We start from the raw sequence: 18,975 nt of genomic DNA on the forward strand, positions 1-18,975 counted from the left end.
TACTGTAGACTTGTTATGATCCTAGTAATGGAAGAACTTTTTATCATGGATAAAAGCAATGGCCGCTGGAGGTTCTCAGGGGAGGGAGAGGGAAAAATAGGTGTAATTTGAGGGCATTTTTGGAACTTGGGAATTATCCTGAATAACATTTCAATGACAGATACAGGCCATTGTATATCATGTAATAACTTGCAAAAATGTGCAAGAAGGTGTAAACTACAATGTAAACTATAATCATCACTTAGCAGCAGTGCCTCAAGATGTGTTCGTCAATTGTGACAAAGGTGCCACACTAATGAAGGATGTTGCTGATGCAGAAAACTTTGGGAGGGCTAGGGAGTGGGGCATATAGGAATCCCCTATATTTTTTGTCTAACATTTATGTAATCTAAGTTTCTTTTTTTAAAAAGAGTATATTTTTTAAAAAACTCCTAGCTGGCTTATTTACAGAAATGTACAAGCTGATCCTAACATTCATGTGGAAATGCAAATGATCCAAAATAGTCAAAACAGTCTTGAAAGAGAAGAACAAAGTTCGAGGGCTTGTGTTTCCTGATTTCCAAACTTACAATAAAGCTACAGTAATGAAGACTGTGTGGTACTGCATAAAGACACATACAAATCAATGGAGAGAAGTGGATTTGGCTCAACTGATAGAGCATCTACTTACCATATGGGAGGCCCAGGGTTCAAACCCAGGACTTCCTGACTTGTGTGGTGAGCTGACCCATGCGCAGTGCTGATATACGCAAGGAGTGCTGTGCCACGCAGATGTGTCCCCCACGTAGGGGAGCCCCACGCACAGAGTGTGCCCCCGCAAGGAGAGCCACCCCATGCAAAAAAAAAAAGTGCAGCCTGCCCAGGAATGGTGCCACACACATGGAGAACTGACGCAGCAAGATGACGCAACAAAAAGAGACACAGATTCCCAGTGCTGCTGACAAGATAGCGGATACAGAAGAACACACAGCAAATGGACAAAGAGCAGACAATATGGGGGGGGAGGGAAATAAATAAATAATAGAGTCCAAAAATAAACTCATTTTTTATGGTCAGCTGATTTTCAACAAGGGTGCCAAGTCCACACAATACGAAAGGGATAGTCTCTTCAATAGATAGTGCTGGGACTACTGGATATCCACATGGAATTGGACCCCTGCTTCATACCATGTACAGGAACATTAATTCAAAATGGATCACAAACCTAAATGTAAGATCTAAAACTATAAATCTCCTAGAAGAAACTATAGGTGTAAATCTTTGTGACCTTGGATTAGACAAAGGTTTCTTAGAGATAACGAGATAATACCTAAAACACAAGCAACCAAAGAAAAAGAATAAATCATTTAATTGGACAAAATTTAAAATATTTGCATTGCAAACAACTCTGTTAAGAAAATGAAAAGCCAACCCACAGAATAGGAGAAAATATTTACAAATGATGTATTTGTCTTATATCCAGAATATAAAGAACTCTTATACCACAATAATAAAAGGGTAAATAACCCAGTTTAAAAATGGGCAAAGCAATAAGCATATTAAAATGTACTCAATATCATTAATCAAGGAAATGCAAATCAGAACCACAATGAGATACAATTTCACACCCTTTGGGGCATTAACAAGTGTTAGTGAGAATGTGGAAAACTTGGAACCCTCATACATTGCTGGTAAGTATATAAAATGATGCAGTTACTTTGGAAGCTGTGGTGGTTCCTCAAACATTGAAGCAGAGTTACCATATGATCCAGCAATTCCATTCCTAGGTATCTACCCCAAGAGAATTTAAAATGTTATTTCTACACAAAAACGTGTACGTGGTTGTTTATAGAGCATCATTCATAGTAGCCAAAAAAGTATGAACAAGGCAAATGCCCATCATTTGATGAATGGATAAGCAAAATGCAGTATATTTATACAACGGAACATTATTCAGCAATGAAAGGGAATGAAGTACTGATATGTGTTACTACATAGATGAACCCTAAAACATTATGCTAAGTCAAAGAGGCTAGTAGCAAAAGGCCATATATTATATGATTTATTTTATATGAAATGTCCAGGATAGGCAGATCTATAGAGATTGAAAATACAATGCTGGTTGCCTACTGCTGAAGATGAGAGGATTGGGGAGTGATAGCCAAATAGGTACAGGGTTTCTTTGAGGGGGGGGGGCAATGAAAATGTTCTAAAATTGTGGTGATGGTTGCATCCACTGTGAATATACTAAAAACCACTGAATTATGTGTCTTGTATGTTATGTGTATTGCATTTGTAAGGTGATGATAACTTTATATATTTCACAGAAATATAAGTTCCACACTGGCAGAGATCTTTGTTTTGTTCACCTATGTATTCCCTCTGGCTAGAACAGTGACTGGCATATAGTGGACAATAAGTTAATGTTTGTTGGGTGTTTTTAATGGTACTAAACTCAAAATCTGCCTTCAAAAAAATGAAGACAGGAGAGTATCAAAAATTACTCCTGGGGAGTGTATATAGCTCAGTGGTATGTACAAGGTCCTGAGTTTAATCCCTGGTACCTCCTAAAAAAAATTTTACTCTTAAACTTTGAGTGACTAAAAAGTGAGAAGAAACAGCTGGTGTAGAGATGACATTGGTTTCAGGAGAATAACCTTTGGAATGGAGAGAATTAGAAGATATTGAATGTTAGCCTAGAGTTCAAGGGAGAGTTTGGGCAGTTAGGGAGTTATCTGTGTAGAGATGAAAATTAAAATCATGAGAATAATGAAACCATGGAAATGGAGAATATATAGAAAAAGGTTAAGAAAAGAACCTCAGGAAGCAGATGTGGTTCAAGCGATCGAGCTCCTGCCTACCACCTGGGAGGTCCCAGGTTCAGTTCCCAGTGCCTCTTGGAGTAGATGAGCAAGACAGCGAGCTGGCGCAATGGGCTGGCATGGCAAGCTGACATAAGATGACACAAGAAGAAGACACAAAGAGGAAACACAGTGAAAGACCAATGAAACAGGGAGTGGAGGTGGTTCAAGCAGGGAGGGAGTGCCTCTCCCACTTGGAAGGTCCCAGGTTCGGTTCCCCAAGCCTCCTAAAGAGAAGGTGAGCAGACACAGAGCACATAGCAAATGGACACAGAGCAGACAGCGAGCACAAACAATGAAGGGAGGATAAAGAAATAAAAATCTTAAAAATAAAACCTCTTTCATGTATAAGAAAATGAAAAGAAACCAATTTCTAGGGTAAGAAAAGAATTAGGATGGTGTGAAAAGGTTATTGAGAGTGTCAATAATGCCAAGAGAGAGATCAAAAAAGATAGTTGTATATATGAATTATGTGTGTGTGTTACTACAATAATAAGTCAAAAAGGGGGGGTGACTGAAAAGACCATTGAGACCATTGCATTTAGTAAGTAGATCATTTCAAGAGAATGGTGGAAACTGATTACACAGGGATTATGGAGTGAGCAGTAGTGATGAGTGGAGAATAAACAGACGTCTCTTTCAAAAAGTGTGGTGTTGAGAAGAGTATTGGATTTTCTGTCATCACTAGACTAGGTTAATCTGTGTTTCTTTAATTTCCTGATCTCTTCATGTCATAACACATATTCTATTGTAATTGTATTGCATGTTGTTTATATTCTGTGGTAATCTGAAGCTCTGTAATAGTAGTATTACTATTATCATGTTCATCTCTACATCCTACAAACCTGGCACAGTGCCTAGTGTGTAGTAGATGGCATAGCAGATATTATATTGGTTGAATGAAATGAGTTGTTCTAGTGTGCCAGCAAAGACATGACTAAAATGATCAATAGTGATATACAAATTAAACAAAGAGAAAGTGATGCCAGAAGGAGTTTAATGGATTAGGAGAATAGGGAAGGGGTCAAGAAATAAAACAGTTAAATCTTATGTATTCCTTATCATTTGTAACAAATGTTCCAAACCAATGTAAGGTGGTGGTCATGGCATAATGTATGGGAATCCTGTATTTTATGCATTGTTCTGTAAACCCACAACTTCTCTAACAATTTTTTTGTAAATGTTGTGTATTCGGTTGAAGTAGGTGGTATCCCAGGGTACCTGTTGTTCTCTTTTATCCTTAATCTCTGGGCAGAGAGGGTATATTTGGTAATAAGCTGGTTCTATTTAGAATGAAAAACCTTACCTTTAGCTCTAGATTCCCTTAATTTTATAGGTGGTTGGCTATATTGTGGAGGGAAAGAGTACTAGTCTGTTTATCAGGAGACCTGTGTCCCAGTTCTGTCAATAATTACCAGTGTGAAGCAGACTGTTAATTAGGTGATCTTTAAGGTTCCTTCTAGGTCTCATTCTATATTTCTTTTTTTTTAAGATTTATTTTATCTCTCCCCACCCCCTCATTGTTTAACACTTGCTGTGTCTGTTCATCATCTTTGTTTCTTTAGGAGGCACAGGAACCGAACCCAGGACCTCCGATGTGGGAGAGAGGTTCCTAATCGCTTAAGCCACCTCCATTCCCTGCTTTGTTGATCTCTCATTATGTTTTTCATCTTCTGTCTCTTGTTATGTCATCTTGTCACGTAAGCTCGCTGCGCCTGCCCTACACTCCAGATTGCGGTCCTGTTCATCCTCTTTAGGAGGCACCAGGAGCCTCTGCTCTCTACTTTGTTGTATCTCTCATTATGTTTTTCTTCTGTTCTCTTGTTGTGTCATCTTGTTGCCATGCCTGCCCATTGTGCCAGCTCGCTATCTTATTTAGGAGGCACTGGGAACTGAACCACTGGCCTCCCATATGGTAGGCAGGAGCCCAATCACTTGAGCCACATCCACTTCCCAATGATATTATTTCTAATAATTGACTTATGAATTAGACTTTAAGAATTTGGCCACAGAGCAGTAATCCAAAGGAGAAAACCAGCTCCCCTGTACACATACACATGGTTTCTAGAACTACCAGTTCTTAACTAATAGAAGGAGGAGGAGCAGGCATCTCATTTTCACCTTACATATCAAGGATGTCTTGAAAGACTCCTTGTTTACATTATAAGGTTTTCTTTTAGCTGGCTGAATAGCAATTAAAATTTGACTTTTTTTCTTCTCAGGACCGTAAGAGGCAATATGAACTGCTCAAACTTGAAAGAAACTTCCAGAAGCAGTCAAATGTGCTCAGACGTAAAACTGAGGAGGTAAGACAATTGAATCTGCTAGGTTAAGTGTGTAGTCATCTTTTGGCTTAGCTGTAGGCAAGTAGTATCCCTTACCTGAGTCAGTGTCCTGAGAAACCAGGGATACCAATCTTGACCAACAATTCCTAAATCTTGATCCTCTTTTAATATATCATGAATTATAAGTAGATACAAACCTGATGAGAGCAGTACTGTTCAAATAAGGATTCTTTGAAATTGGGCTTGATTTTTTTCCAAAAACAGAGTTAATATTATGTGTCATTTCCAAATATTTTCCGTTAGTAGAGCTTCTTTGATATATATACCTCCTCTAGGCTCTAAAGCAGTAGCTATTTACCAGTATTATATACATGGAGACTTATAAACCTGGTTCTTTACAAACTCAACCCCATAGAAATTTTTCTTTACTAATATGCTAGAAATTAGAATTTTCTTCTTTTTACCTTTCAATTCAACATTCCTACGTGCTATTTTTTATTTAGGCAGCAGCTGCCAACAAGCGTCTCAAGGATGCTCTCCAAAAACAAAGGGAAGTCGCAGATAAGCGGAAAGAGACTCAGAGCCGTGGAATGGAAGGCACTGCAGCTCGAGTGAAGGTATAGATAGCTTGAACTGCCCTTTCTCTTCTGTATGTTGTCGATAGGGGAAAAATGGGAAATAGCTTTCTTTTGGTTTAAAAGTAAGCACTGCAAAATCTGAAGTCCTACCTGAAAACCTCAATTCCTAAAGATAGAATATCTTTGAAACTATTGTTTAAGACCAAGGATAGGAAATCCTTTCTATCTCTGCCACCACTGAGGAACAGTAATTTTTTTTTTTTTGTATCCAGGCCAGGGATTGAACCTGGGACCTTGTATGTGGGAAGCCGGCACTCAACCACAGAGGCACATTGGCTCCCCTGAGTTGACTTTTTCATTTTGTTTTGCTTGTTGTTTGCTTTTTTGTTTTTAGGAGGCACCGGGAACCAAACCCGGGACCTTCCATGTGGGAAGCAGGCACTCAACTGCTTAAGCCACATCACTCCCCATGGGATGGTAATTTTTTAACAGCTTTATTGAGGTATGACTGACAAAGCAATCATGCAGTATTTGTCCTGTGTCTGGCTTGTTTCCCTCAACATAATATCCTCCAGGTTCATCTGTGTTGTCATATGCTTTATGACTTTGTTTCTTCGGACAGCTAGAAGATATTTCATCGTGTGTATACACCACAGTTTATCTGTTCATCAGCTGGTGGACACCTGGGTTGCTTCCAACTTTTGGCTATTGTGAATAACACCGCTATGAACATCAGTGTGCAGATGGCTATTCATGTCACTGCTCTCAGTTTTTCTGGGTATATACCTACTCATGGTATTTCCAGGTCACATGGCAAATCTATATTCACCTTCTTTAGGAACTGCCAAACAGTCCTACACAATGGCTGTACCATTCTACATTACCACTGCAGTGAATAAGTGTTCCTATCTTTCTACATCCTTTTTTTTTCTCTCCCCTTTTCCCCCAGTTGTCTGTCTTCTGTGTCTATTTGCTGCATGTTCTTCTTTGTCCGCTTCTGTTGTTGTCAGTGGCACGGGAATCTGTGTTTTTTTTTGTTGTTGCGTCAGCTCTCCGTGTGTGCAGCGCCATTCCTGGGCAGGCTAAACTTTCCTTTTGTGCTAGGCGGCTCTCCTTACAGGGTGCAATCCTTGCGCGTGGGGTAGGGAACTCCTTGCGTGCATCAGCACTGCGCGTGGGCCAGCTCCACACGGGTCAAGGAGGCCCGGAGTTTGAACCACATACCTCCCATGTGGTAGACGGATGCCCTAACCACTGGGCCAGGTCCACTTCCCAATAGTGGCCATTCTAATAGGGGTGAAATGATGTCACATTGTAGCTTTGATTTACATTTCTCTAATCGCTAGTAATGTTGAGAATTTTTTTTTCATGTTTTTTTTTGCTATTTGTATTTCTTCTTTGGACAAGTCTTTTGCCCATGTTTTAATCAGGTTATTTGTCTTTTTATTGTTGAGTTGTAGCATCTCTTTAAATATCATGGCTGTTAAACACTTATCAGATATGTGAATTCCAGATTTTTTTCCCATCAAGTCAGCTGCCTTTTTGCCCTTCTGACAAAGTCCTTTGAGGTGCAAAAGTGTTTAATTTTGAGGAGGTCCCATTTATCTATTTTTCCTTTTGTTGCTCTTGCTTTGGGTTTAAGGTCCAACTTTTGGTAAGTTGTGTTCTTGTTTTCATTTGACTCAATTTATTTACTAATTTCACTTACAATTTCTTCTTTGACCCAATGAATATTTAGGAGTGTGTTATTCAGCCTCCACACATTTGTAATTTTGCCTCTTTCCCATCTATTACTGATGTCCAGTTTCATTCCATTATGATCTGATAAGGTGCTTTGTATAATTTCAATCTTTTTTATATTTATTGTGACCTGCCTTGTGACCTAATATGTGGTCTATCCTGGAGAAAGAGCCATGAGCTCTTGAGAAAAATGTATAACCCACTGAGTTTGGATGCAACATTCTATATATGTCTGTTAGATGTAGCTCGTTTATCATATTGTTCATGTTCTCTTTTTCCTTGTTGATCTTCTGTCTAGTTGTTCTATCTAATGATGTAAGTGATGTACTGAAGGTCTCCAACTATTACTGTAGAGATGTCTACTTCTCCCTTCAGTTTTGCCAGAGTTTGCCTTATGTATTTTGGGGCCCCCTCATTAGGTGCCTAGATATTTATGACTGTTATTTCTTCCTGGTGGATTGGCCCTTTTATTAATATATAATGGCCTTCTTTATCTCTTACAACTTTTTTTGCATTTAAAAGTCTGTTTTGTCTGATATTAGTATAGCTACTCCTGCTCTTTTTTGGTTACTGTTTGTGTGGAGTATCTTTTTCCAGCCTTTCACGTTGAGCCCATTGTGCCAGCTCGCTATGTATCCCTGGGTCTAAGGTGAGTCCCTTGTAGGCAGCATATGGATGGCTCGTGGTTTTTTATCCATTCTGTGAGCCTATATCTTTTGATTGGGGGGTTTACTCCATTCACATTCAATGATATTACTGTAAATGCATTATTTTCTTCCATTTTTTCCTTTGGTTTTCATATGTCATATCTTATTTTTGTCTCTATTTTTACTCTTTTCGTTATCCTTTCTGCTGTTCTTTCTTCTGTACTCTCCTCCAGGCCTCTCTGTCCTGTCTTTTCTTTCGGGTTCTAAGGCTCCCTTTAATATTTGCTGCAAAAGTGAATTCTTTTTATGAACTCTCTTAGTTTCTGTTTGTGAATATTTTAAACTCAGGTTCATATTTGAAGGATAGAATTGCTGGATAAAGAATTCTCAGCTGGTAGTTTTTCTCTTTCAGTCTCCTAATTGTATCATACCACTGTCTTCTTGCCTCCATGGTTTCTGATGAGAAATCTGCACTAAGTTTTACTGGGCATCCCTTGAATGAGATGGTTTGCTTCTCCCTTGCTGTTCTCAGAATTTTCTCTTTATCTTTGATGTGTGTCATTGTGAGTAGTGTTTGTCTTGGAGTAGGTCTATTCACATTTATTCTGATTGGAATACGCTGCTCTTCTTCGTGACAGTTGGGAAATTTTCAGCCATTATTTCCTCAAATACTCTTTCTGTCTTCTTTTCCCTTTTCTTCTTCTTCTGGAACTCCCATGACATGCATGTTTTTGCATTTTGTGTTATCATTCAACACCCTGAGCCCCTGCTCAATTTTTTCTATCCTTTTCTCTCTCTCTTCATTTTTCTCTTCAATTTCATCTATTCTGTCTTCAGTACCACTTATTCTTTCTTCTATCATTTCAAATCTGTTGTTGTATGCCTCTAATGTATTTTTTTTTAATTTTTTTATTTTTTATTGACTTTGTAATAATATTACATTAAAAATATATATGTGAGGTCCCATTCAACCCCACCCCCCCACCCCCCCTCTCCCCCCCCCCAACAACACTCGTTCCCATCATCATGACACATCCACTGGATTTGGTAAGTACATCTTTGGGCACCTCTGCACCTCATATACATTGGTTCACATCATGGCCCATACTCTCCTCTATTCCATCAAGTGGGCCCTGTGAGGATTTACAATGTCCGGTGATTACCTCTGAAGCACCATCCAGGGCAGCTCCATGTCCCGAAGACGCCTCCACCTCTCATCTCTTCCTGCCTTTCCCCATACCCTTTGTCCATTATGTCCACTTTTCCCAATCCAATGCCACCTCTTCTATGTGGACATTGGATTGGTTGTGTCCATTGCACCTCTATGTCAAGAGGAGGCTCAGATTCCACCTGGATGCTGGATGCAATCCTCCCATTTTCAGTTGTAATCACTCTAGGCTCCATGGTGTGGTGGTTGTCCTTCTTCAACTCCATCTTAGCTGAGTGTGGTAAGTCCAATAAATCAGATTGTAGGTGCTGGAGTCTGTTGAGGCTCAGGATCTGGCTATCACATTGTCAGTCCAGAGATTCAAATCCCCTAAATATATCTTAAACCCCAACATTAACTGCACCTCCAGCACATTAGCATGTAAGTCTTATGAAGAGAGATCCCATCTGAGTCCAGATTCATCACACATAAACACCATTTCCAAAGAGGGGCCATCTGCCCTGGTAGTTAACCCCATCGGCCATGACCATAACTCCCATGGGTCTCTTTAGCCCTCAAAGGAACCAATATCTGGGGGTTGTATCTGCTTTATCTGTCTCTCTGACTCTGCTCAGTTGTGCATGAGGGCAAACCTTCTGCCAGCCTCCAGACTCTTTTTTAGAAACTCGTAGCCATATAAACTCATTTCTCCTTTCCATTTCCCCCTTACTTTAGGTCAAACAGCATTTTAAAGTCATGGTATTTTATGTAGACATGGATATTCTGCTGATCCGCATTGAACCTTCCGTATAAGGTCATTTTCCAGTTGCATCATCAGTTGGTAGTTGATAGTGGTCCCTCGTTGCCAGGGAGGCTCATCCCCGGGTGTCATGTCCCGCGCTGGGGGGAAGGCATTGCATTTACATGCTGAGTTTGGCTTCGAGACTGGCCACATTTGAGTAACATGAAGGCTGACAGAAGGAAATTCCCAGGCACAAAGTTGCTCTAGGCCTTGTTCTTATTTTGGGTTTATCAGCTCACAAGCATAGTCATTAGCATCTGGGGCTCACTGTTGAACCCTCACTCCCTCCCGGTCCCCACCACTGTACCTGGGAGACTGTTGCTGCTCCCCTAGGGACCACGACAGAGCACCACTGGCCAGGAACCCAGTACCCCCCCCTACTGTGGTTTTTAATTGTTGCCACTATGAGTATATCCAAACATTACCATGCACCCTGGACATATGTTCTGTACAGCTCCCTGTCAGTCATATATCACCTGTCATTGGTATCCCATACCAGTATCCCTCCATTGCCATTGTTGAAACACTCTGTGATCCAGAACTCCCCGAAATTTGAAGCCCAATATAATGTCATGGTCCCTTACTAGGGAATGGCATATAGCGATGGGTTTAAAGGATAGATAAAGAACTTGGATAAAGTTAGATAAAGAACTTAGATAAAGAATGTTGACTTGAAAAAATTCCACATCCTATTTTTTTCTTTTTTTTCTTTTCTTTCCCCCCCCCCCCCCCCCCTAATTATTCAGCTTTTCTTCACAGGAGTCCTAGACCACAGCAATGTATATATATAATATACAGCACTCCCACACATCCACCAGAAAACCTTTTCCCTTCCACAGTAATACTCTTACGCCCTATTCATATCATATTTACTTAAAGTGATGTACAGAGTCTGAGACATTAGCTTTCTAACAAGGTGACATCTGTGCTTACATTATGGTGCATACTTTAGGATACACAGTTCTTTACATTTTTACTTATCCTATGTTTTACATTATGGTTTACATTATCAGTCTGTCATCTCCTATATGTTATGGTGTAATATTACATGTTTTATATCCATCTTTGTGTACTCTCAAGAAACTCCTCTCTTACACCCCATTTACTTTGGTTCCACACATTTAACGTCCATTTTCCCTTCCACCTTGGTGCCCTCAGTGATAGCCAACCTCCGTTTCCTGAGGAGCCACTTCCAGAGATAGATGGAATAGTGTTCAGGGCCTAACTTGCTCAACTGCCCCAATGCCCTGGGAGCCACCCTTTCTCTCGAGGGATACAGTTCCCTCTATTGGATGGCATTAGTCCTCCCCAGGATGTGGGTCCACCCCCACTCTCACTACTTGGGTTTCTACCCCATGGTGTCACCCACTCTGGCAGAATGAGCATTTAGACTCTAATGTATTTTTTTTCTCACCTGTTGTATCCTTCATTCCCATGAGCTCTGTCACTTTTCTATTCAGGTTTTCAAATTTTTCTTTTGTGTTCACTCAATGTCTTCTTGATGTCAATTATCTCTTTAGCCATATTGTCTTTAAACTCGTTAATTTGATTTTGGAAATTTGCGTGCATCTCATTGATTTGTTGTCTCCAATCCTGTGTATCTTTAAAAAAAAAACGATGTCTGTAGGGTGGGGGAGGATGCCGACAGTTGCAGCTCCTACTTTTAACTCACAATTTTGCCTTCACAATTCTTTTCCATTGCCCCTCTCGCTTCTGGGCAGCATCCAGCCTTCCCCTGGTGTCCTCAACCCTAGAAGATTTTTTTTCCAGGTCAATTCTGCCTATCTTCTAGCTGTTTTCTGGGAGAGGAGAGAGCCCCATTTCTTTCTAGTCCACCAACCCTGATTTTTTTTTTATGCTTTAAGGTATAAAATTAAAAAGTATCTTTGCCAAACCCAAGGTCACTAAAATTTCATCTTAAGTTTTCTTCCAGAAGTTGTATTGTTTTAAGTTTTACATTTAAGTCTATGATTCATTTCAACTTGAAACCTTTGTCAGAATCAATTGTCCTTAAATATATGAGCCTATTTCTTAATTCTGTTCCTTGGATATATGTGTCTAACTTTATGCTACTATCACAGTATCATAATTACAGTAGCTTTATAATAAGTTCTGAAATCAGATCACAGAAGTCCCTCAATGTTGCTCTTATTTTTTCAAAATTGTTTTGGAAAAACTAGGCCCTATGCATTTCCATATAAGTTTTAGGATTAGGTCATCAGTTTCTACAAAAAAACAATTACTGGGGTTTTGATTGATATTACATAGAATCTAAGATAAATTTGAAGAGAATTAACATCTTTAGCAATAGAGTCTTTTTGATGCATGAGCATGGTATATCTCTCCATTTGTTTAGATCAGTTTCAGCAGTGTTTTAATTTTCAGTGTACACGTGTTCCACATCTTTTTTACAAATATATCTTTAAGTATTTCATATTTTTATAATCATAGAAATAGTACTTTTAATTTCAGTTTCCAATTGTTTGGTGCTAGCTTATAGAAATGAAATTGATTTAGTATATTGGCCTTTTATCCTGAAACCTTGATAAATATATTTGTAAACTGCCAAAAGAGTAAGTTATTTTTCCTTTTGTGCTCTGTACGCCTTTCATTACTTTGTCTTGCCCTCCTGCACTTGCCAGAACCTCCAGTATAATATTGAATAAAATAGATGTGCTTTGTTCCCAGTCTTAGGGTAAAGACATTGTCTTTCACCCTAAAGTATGATATTAGTGGCAGGTTTTTCACTGCTGACCTTTATCATGTTGAAGAAGTTCCTGTCTATTCCTAGTTTCCTGAAAGTTCTTATCATAAATGTATGTTGAATATTTTTCAAGTTTTTTCTGTATCTGTTGAGTTGATTTTATGGTTTTTTGTTTGTTTCTTAATCTGTTAATATGGCATATGACTTATTTTTTTCCAATTTATATTATTAAGGCCTAAGTTACATCCATTAACATTTACCTACTTTCATGTACAGTTATGTGAATTTGACAATGTGCAATTGTATAATCGCCACCATAGCGAAGATAGAGAATAGTTCTTTTACTCCCAAAAATACCCTACACCCTTTAAAGTCAACCCCTCCTACACACCAGCAAACACTATCTCTATTCTGTTATTATAGTTTTCCCTTTGCATCAGTGTCATAGAAATGGAATCATACAGTATGACTTTTTTCACTTAGCATAATGCTTTTGAGATTCATCCATGTTGTTAGGTGTATCAGTAGGTTTTGCCACTTTTTTGCTGAGTAATATTCCATTGTATGGATATACTGTAGTTTGTTTAACCAACTCACCTGTTGAAAGATATCTTGAATTTTTTTCCAGTTTTAGAGATTATGAATAAAACTGCTATAATCATTCATATAAAGATTTCTGTATAAACATAGGTAATCGTTTTACTTGGTTAAATAGCTAGTAATAAGACTGTTGCTGAGTCATTTGGTAAGTGTATGTTTAACTTTGTAAAAAACTGCCAACTTGTCCCATTGTTAATTGCTGGTATATAGAAATATGACAGATTTTTATATATTCAGTTTTTTGTAGCTTCTTTGGGATTTTCTATGTAGATAATCGTGCCATCTGCAAACACAGGCAGCCTTATTTCTTCCTTTCTAATTTGTGTGTCTTTTATTTATTTTATTTGCCCTATTGCATTGGCTGGGACCTTCAGGATGATATGGAATAGGGGTGGTAAGAGAAGGCATTCTTCCCTTTTTACCTAATTTTATGGGGAAAGCATTTAGTCTTTTACTATTAAGTATGATGTTAGTTGTAGGTTTTTCATAGACACCTTTTAGCAGGTTGAGGAAGTTCTCATCTATTCCTGGTTTGCTGCAAGTTTTTATCATGAATGGATGTGAAATTTTGTCAATTTTTTTTGTATTTAATTTGTTGATTTGGTTGATTACCTTGACTGATGAACCAGTCTTACCCTTGCATTCCTTGAATAAACTCCCCTTCATAATGATGTATTATACTTTTTATGTATTATTGAAGTCAGTTTGCTAAAATTTATTTTCTGGAAGAGTTTGTGTTTCTTCCTTAAAAGTTTGGCGGGGGGGAAGGAGATAAATAATCATAAAATAAAATGACTTTAAAAAAAAGTTTGGCAGAATTCACCAGTAAAGCTATCTGGGTCTGGAGGGGTTATATGTATGTGTTTTCATTTTTTTGTGGGGGAGAGGGTTTAATTAAAATTTTTTTTTTAAGATTTTTAAAATTTATTTCTCTCCCCTTCCACCCCCCCACCCAGTTGTCTGCTCTCTGGATCCATTCACTGTGTGTTCTTCTGTGTCTGCTTGTATTCTTGTCTGCGGCACCAGGAATCTGTGCCTCTTTTTGTTGCGTCATCTTGCTGCGTCAGCTCTCTGTGTGTGCAGCACCACTCCTGCACAGGCTGCGCTTTTTTCGCATGGGGCGGCTCTCCTTACGGGGTGCACTCCTTGTGTGTGGGGCTCCCCTACACAGGGGACACCCCTGCATGGCATGGCACTCCTTGCGTGCATCAGTACTGCACGTGGTCCAGCTTCACCACACGGGTCAGGAAGCCCTGGGTTTGAACCCTGGACCTCCCATGTGGTAGGTGGACACTCTTTCTGTTGAGCCAAATCTGCTTCCCTAAAATTTAATTTGTAAAATAGATACAGGGTAGTTCAGGTTATCTATTTCTTCTGGAGTGAACTTTGGTAGTTTGTATGTTTCAAGATACTTGGCTGTTTCATCTAAGTTGTCAAATGTGTTGGCATAAAGTTGTTCTGTGACTCCCTTGCCCTTCTAACATCTATAGAATCTGTAGCAATGCCATCTATCTCATTCCTGTTACTGGTATTTTATGTCGTCTTTCCTTTTACTAATCAGTCTGCCTAGAGGATTATCAAAGAACCAGCTTTTGGTTTCATTGACTTTTTTCTATTTCCTGTATTATATTTCATTGATTTCCACTCTGATCTTTAGTAGTTCCTTACTTCTGCTTACTTTGGATTTCACTTGCTCTTATTTTTTTAGTTTCTTAAGGTAGAAGCTGAAGGTATTGGTTTTTGTTCTTTTATATTTTAGGCATTCAATACTATAAATTTCCCCTTAAGTACTCCTTTAATGACACCCCACAAAGTTTGATAATGTTATGTTTTTATTTCCATTCAAATCAATCTACTTTCTAATTTCCCTGTTGATTTCTTCTTTGACCCATTGTTTTTCATTTGTTTGTTCTTTGGGTTTTTTTTTAGGAGGTAACAAGGATTGAACCCAAGACCTCATACATATGAAGCAGGCACTCAGCCACAGAGCTACACCTGCTCCCTAACCCATTGGGTTGGTTTTTCAGAAGTGTATTATTTAGTTTCCAAATATTTGGGCATTTTCCAAGTGTCTTTCTTTTGATTTATAATTTAATTCCATTGTGGTCAGAGAATACACTTCGTGTGGCTTGAATCCTTTTAAATTTACTGAGACTTATTTTTATGGCACAGAATGTGGTCTAGGTAAATCTTTCGTATGTACTTGAGAAGAATGTGTATTGTGCTGTTCTTAGGTGCAATGTTCTATACGTGGTCATCATGTCAGTTTGGCTGATTGTGCTGTTCACTTCTATTATATCCTTATTGATTTTCTACCTACTTAGTCTACCAGTTATTAAGAGATATGTATTAAAATATCTGACTAGAATTATGGATTTGTCTATATCTCCTTGTTGTTCTCTTTTTGCTTCATATATCTTGATGCTCTGTTATTAGGGTATAAACATTTATGATTATGTTCTCTTGATTAATGGACCATTTTATTATTATGAAGTAACCTTCATTCTTGGTCATATTCTTTGCTCTGAAATCTACTTTATCTGATATTAATTAAGCCATGCCATCTTTCTTCTGATTAGTGTTAGTATGGTATTTTATATCATTTTAGTTTTAATCTATTCGTGCCTTTATTTTATTTTTAGGAGGTACCAGGGATTTAACTCAGGACCTCATACATGCAAAACAGGTGCTCAACCACTGAGCTATACCTACTCTGCTATTTGTGCCTTTATATGTAAAGTGTGTTTCTTGTAGGCAACATATAATTGAGTCTTGTTTTTTTTTAATCTAATTTGCCAAGCTTTTCATCTTAATTGGGGTGTTTAGACCATTTATAATACATTTAATGTAATTATTGAATATGGAGTGTTTTATCTATGTCATCTTGCTATTTCATTTCTATTTATTCCATCTGTTCTTCATTCAATTTTTTTCTCATTTTCTGCCTTCCTTTGGATCAATTGGGTACTTTTGTGATTACAAATGATCTCCTATTTTAACTTACTAGCTATAACTCTTTGTTTTGCTCTTTTAGTGATTTTTTTATATCTGCTTATTCTATCAATTATTGAGAGGTATTGAAATCTCTGACTTAATTGAGAATTTGCCTATTTCTTCTTGCAATTCTCTCAATCAGTTTTTGCTTCATGTATTTTGTTGCTATTAGGATCATGACCCAAGTGCAATGGCAAAGACCAATCCCAAGTGCAATGGCAAAGACCAATAAAGATAGACGGTCCAACGATGAGCGCTTAATACTGATGGCTCCGATTATGAGCCTATGTGCCTGAAATATTAACTAGGCCTATAGCTGTGGGGTGCCTAATATTTACCTCCTGAGAGCCTTCATGTTGCTCAAATGTGGCCACTCTCTAAGCCAAACTCAGCATGTAGATGCATTGCCTTCCCCACAGTGTGGGACATGACTCCCAGCGATGAGCCTCCCTGGCACCAAGGGATTACTACCAAGCACCAGCTGATTATGTAACTACAAAAAGACCATGAACAAAGAGGTCAACTCAGACCAGCAGAATATCTCAGCCTACATGTAATATCAGGTGTTAAAAACAGCATATTGACCTTCGATAAAAGGGGGAAATGGAAAGGACAAATGAGTTTATATGGCTATGAGTCTCCAAAAAAGAGCTGGGAGGTCATCAGGGGGCGATGTTTATGCATGCCTCAGCAGGGTACTAGAGACAGCGAAGGTAGATCAAAACCCAGGTGCTGGTTCTTCTGAGGGCTGCAGAGACCCACAGGTTCTATGGTCAAGGCAGATGACTCTGGAGTTCAGGACCATGTCACTTGGCCCTAATTTGGAGTTTGTGTTCCTGAGTGTGGTGGAGTTGGACTCAGCTATAACCTGTCCACACATGCCTCTTCTGTTACTTTTACCAGACCTGTGGTTGGCGTTTGGGTTGGTGTATACTCAGGAGACCTGAATCTCTGAACTATCCATATGATGGCCAGGCCCTGGGCCTCAGCAGACTTGCGGCTCCTATCCTCTGGTTTCTTGGACTTACCCTGGCCAGCTGACAGGGAGGTGAAGAGGGTCAACCACCACACCAGGGAGCCAAGCAGGAGAATTGCATCCATCATCCATATGGAATCTAAACCCCCTCTTGGTGTAGAGGGGGACTGGACATAGCCATCCCAGGTCCACAAGATGGAGGAATAGAGAGTATGGATTAGAGTGGACTTACTGGTATTCTGCTGGGGAAATATTGTGATTAGTAAGAGAAGAAATTGTAGTAGCGATGTGGAGAGGGTGGCCACAGTGGCTGCTGATGGTCAGGAGAGGGAAGAAGAGATATGGTGTGGGGGCATTTTCAGGATTTGGAGTTGTCCTAGGTGGTGCTGCAGGAACGGATGCTGGACATTGTGTGTCCTGTCGTGGCCCACTGGGTGTACTGGGGGAGAGTGTGGACTACAATGCAGACCACTGTCCATGTGCTGCAGTGGTTCTCCAGAATGTATTCACTGGGTGCAGTGGATGTGCCACAATGAATGAAGAGTTTGTTGATGTTGGAGGGGTGGCGTGGGTGGGGTGGGGGTTATATGGGACCTCATATTTTTTGAATGTAACATTTAAAAGAAAATAAAGAAAAAAAAAGAAAAACAAAAATAAAAATAAAGGATCATGAACATTAAGGATTATGTTCCCTTTTTTTTTTTTTTTTTTTTTTTTTTAAAGATTTATTTATTTATTTAATGTCCCCCCCTCCCCTGGTTGTCTGTTCTTGGTGTCTATTTGCTGCATCTTGTTTCTTTGTCCGCTTCTTTTGTCGTCAGCGGCACGGGAAGTGTGGGAGGCGCCATTCCTGGGCAGGCTGCTCTTTCTTTTCACACTGGGCAGCTTTCCTCACGGGCGCACTCCTTGCGCGTGGGGCTCCCCCACGCGGGGGACGCGATTATGTTCTCTTGATTAATTAACCCCTTTATAATTATGAAATGATCCTTTTTATTCCAAGTAATATTCTTTGATGTGAATTCTACTTTATTTGATATTAATATAATCACTCCAGCTTTCATTTGATTACTATTAACATGGTATCTCTTCATCAAAAGTAGAAGTGTTAAGATGGATATCTATTTATTAAATAGATCATAAAAATATGCTTCAGTTATATATCATGACTATTTAAAGACAAGGGACAAATAGTAAAGAGAAAGTGGAGGAAGTCAAGACAGGGCACATAGAAATGCTAGTATATCTGGAGAGAGATTTTCTGGAAAAAGCCTCTTATGACCTTTTGGGATATTATTGTTAAAAACTCTTAGGTATTGGAATTTTTGATCAATATAGATACAAGGGAAATGGACTTGGCTCAATGGATAGAGCGTCCATCTACCACATGGGAAGTCCACAGTTCAAACCCCGGGCCCCCTTGACCCGTGTGGAGCTGGCCCACGTGCTTTGCTGATGCACACAAGGAGTGCCCTGCCACGCAGGGGTGTTCCCCGCATAGGGGAGCCCCATGCACAAGGAGTGCGCCCCATAAGGAGAGCCGCCCAGCACGAAAGAAAGTCCAGCCTGCCCAGGAGTGGCGCTGCACACACAGAGAGCTGACACAGCGAGATGATGCAACAAAAAGAAACACAGATTCCCGTGCTGCTGACAAGAATAGAAGCA

General features: G+C 39.3%; 1 protein-coding gene across 2 annotated transcripts in view; it reads left to right on the forward strand.

The window, feature by feature from the left end:
- KIF4A (kinesin family member 4A) overlaps positions 1-18,975 on the forward strand; it is a 178,218-nt gene that overhangs the window by 143,400 nt on the left and 15,843 nt on the right. For both annotated transcript variants that reach the window (XM_058291023.1, XM_058291024.1), the window contains exons 20-21: positions 5,063-5,146; positions 5,629-5,742. In XM_058291023.1, coding sequence (XP_058147006.1) covers positions 5,063-5,146; positions 5,629-5,742 — 198 coding nt within the window. The remainder of the gene's footprint in view (positions 1-5,062; positions 5,147-5,628; positions 5,743-18,975) is intronic.

The sequence above is a fragment of the Dasypus novemcinctus genome, chromosome X (assembly GCF_030445035.2).
Source record: "Dasypus novemcinctus isolate mDasNov1 chromosome X, mDasNov1.1.hap2, whole genome shotgun sequence".
Classification (NCBI taxonomy): Eukaryota; Metazoa; Chordata; class Mammalia; order Cingulata; family Dasypodidae; genus Dasypus; species Dasypus novemcinctus.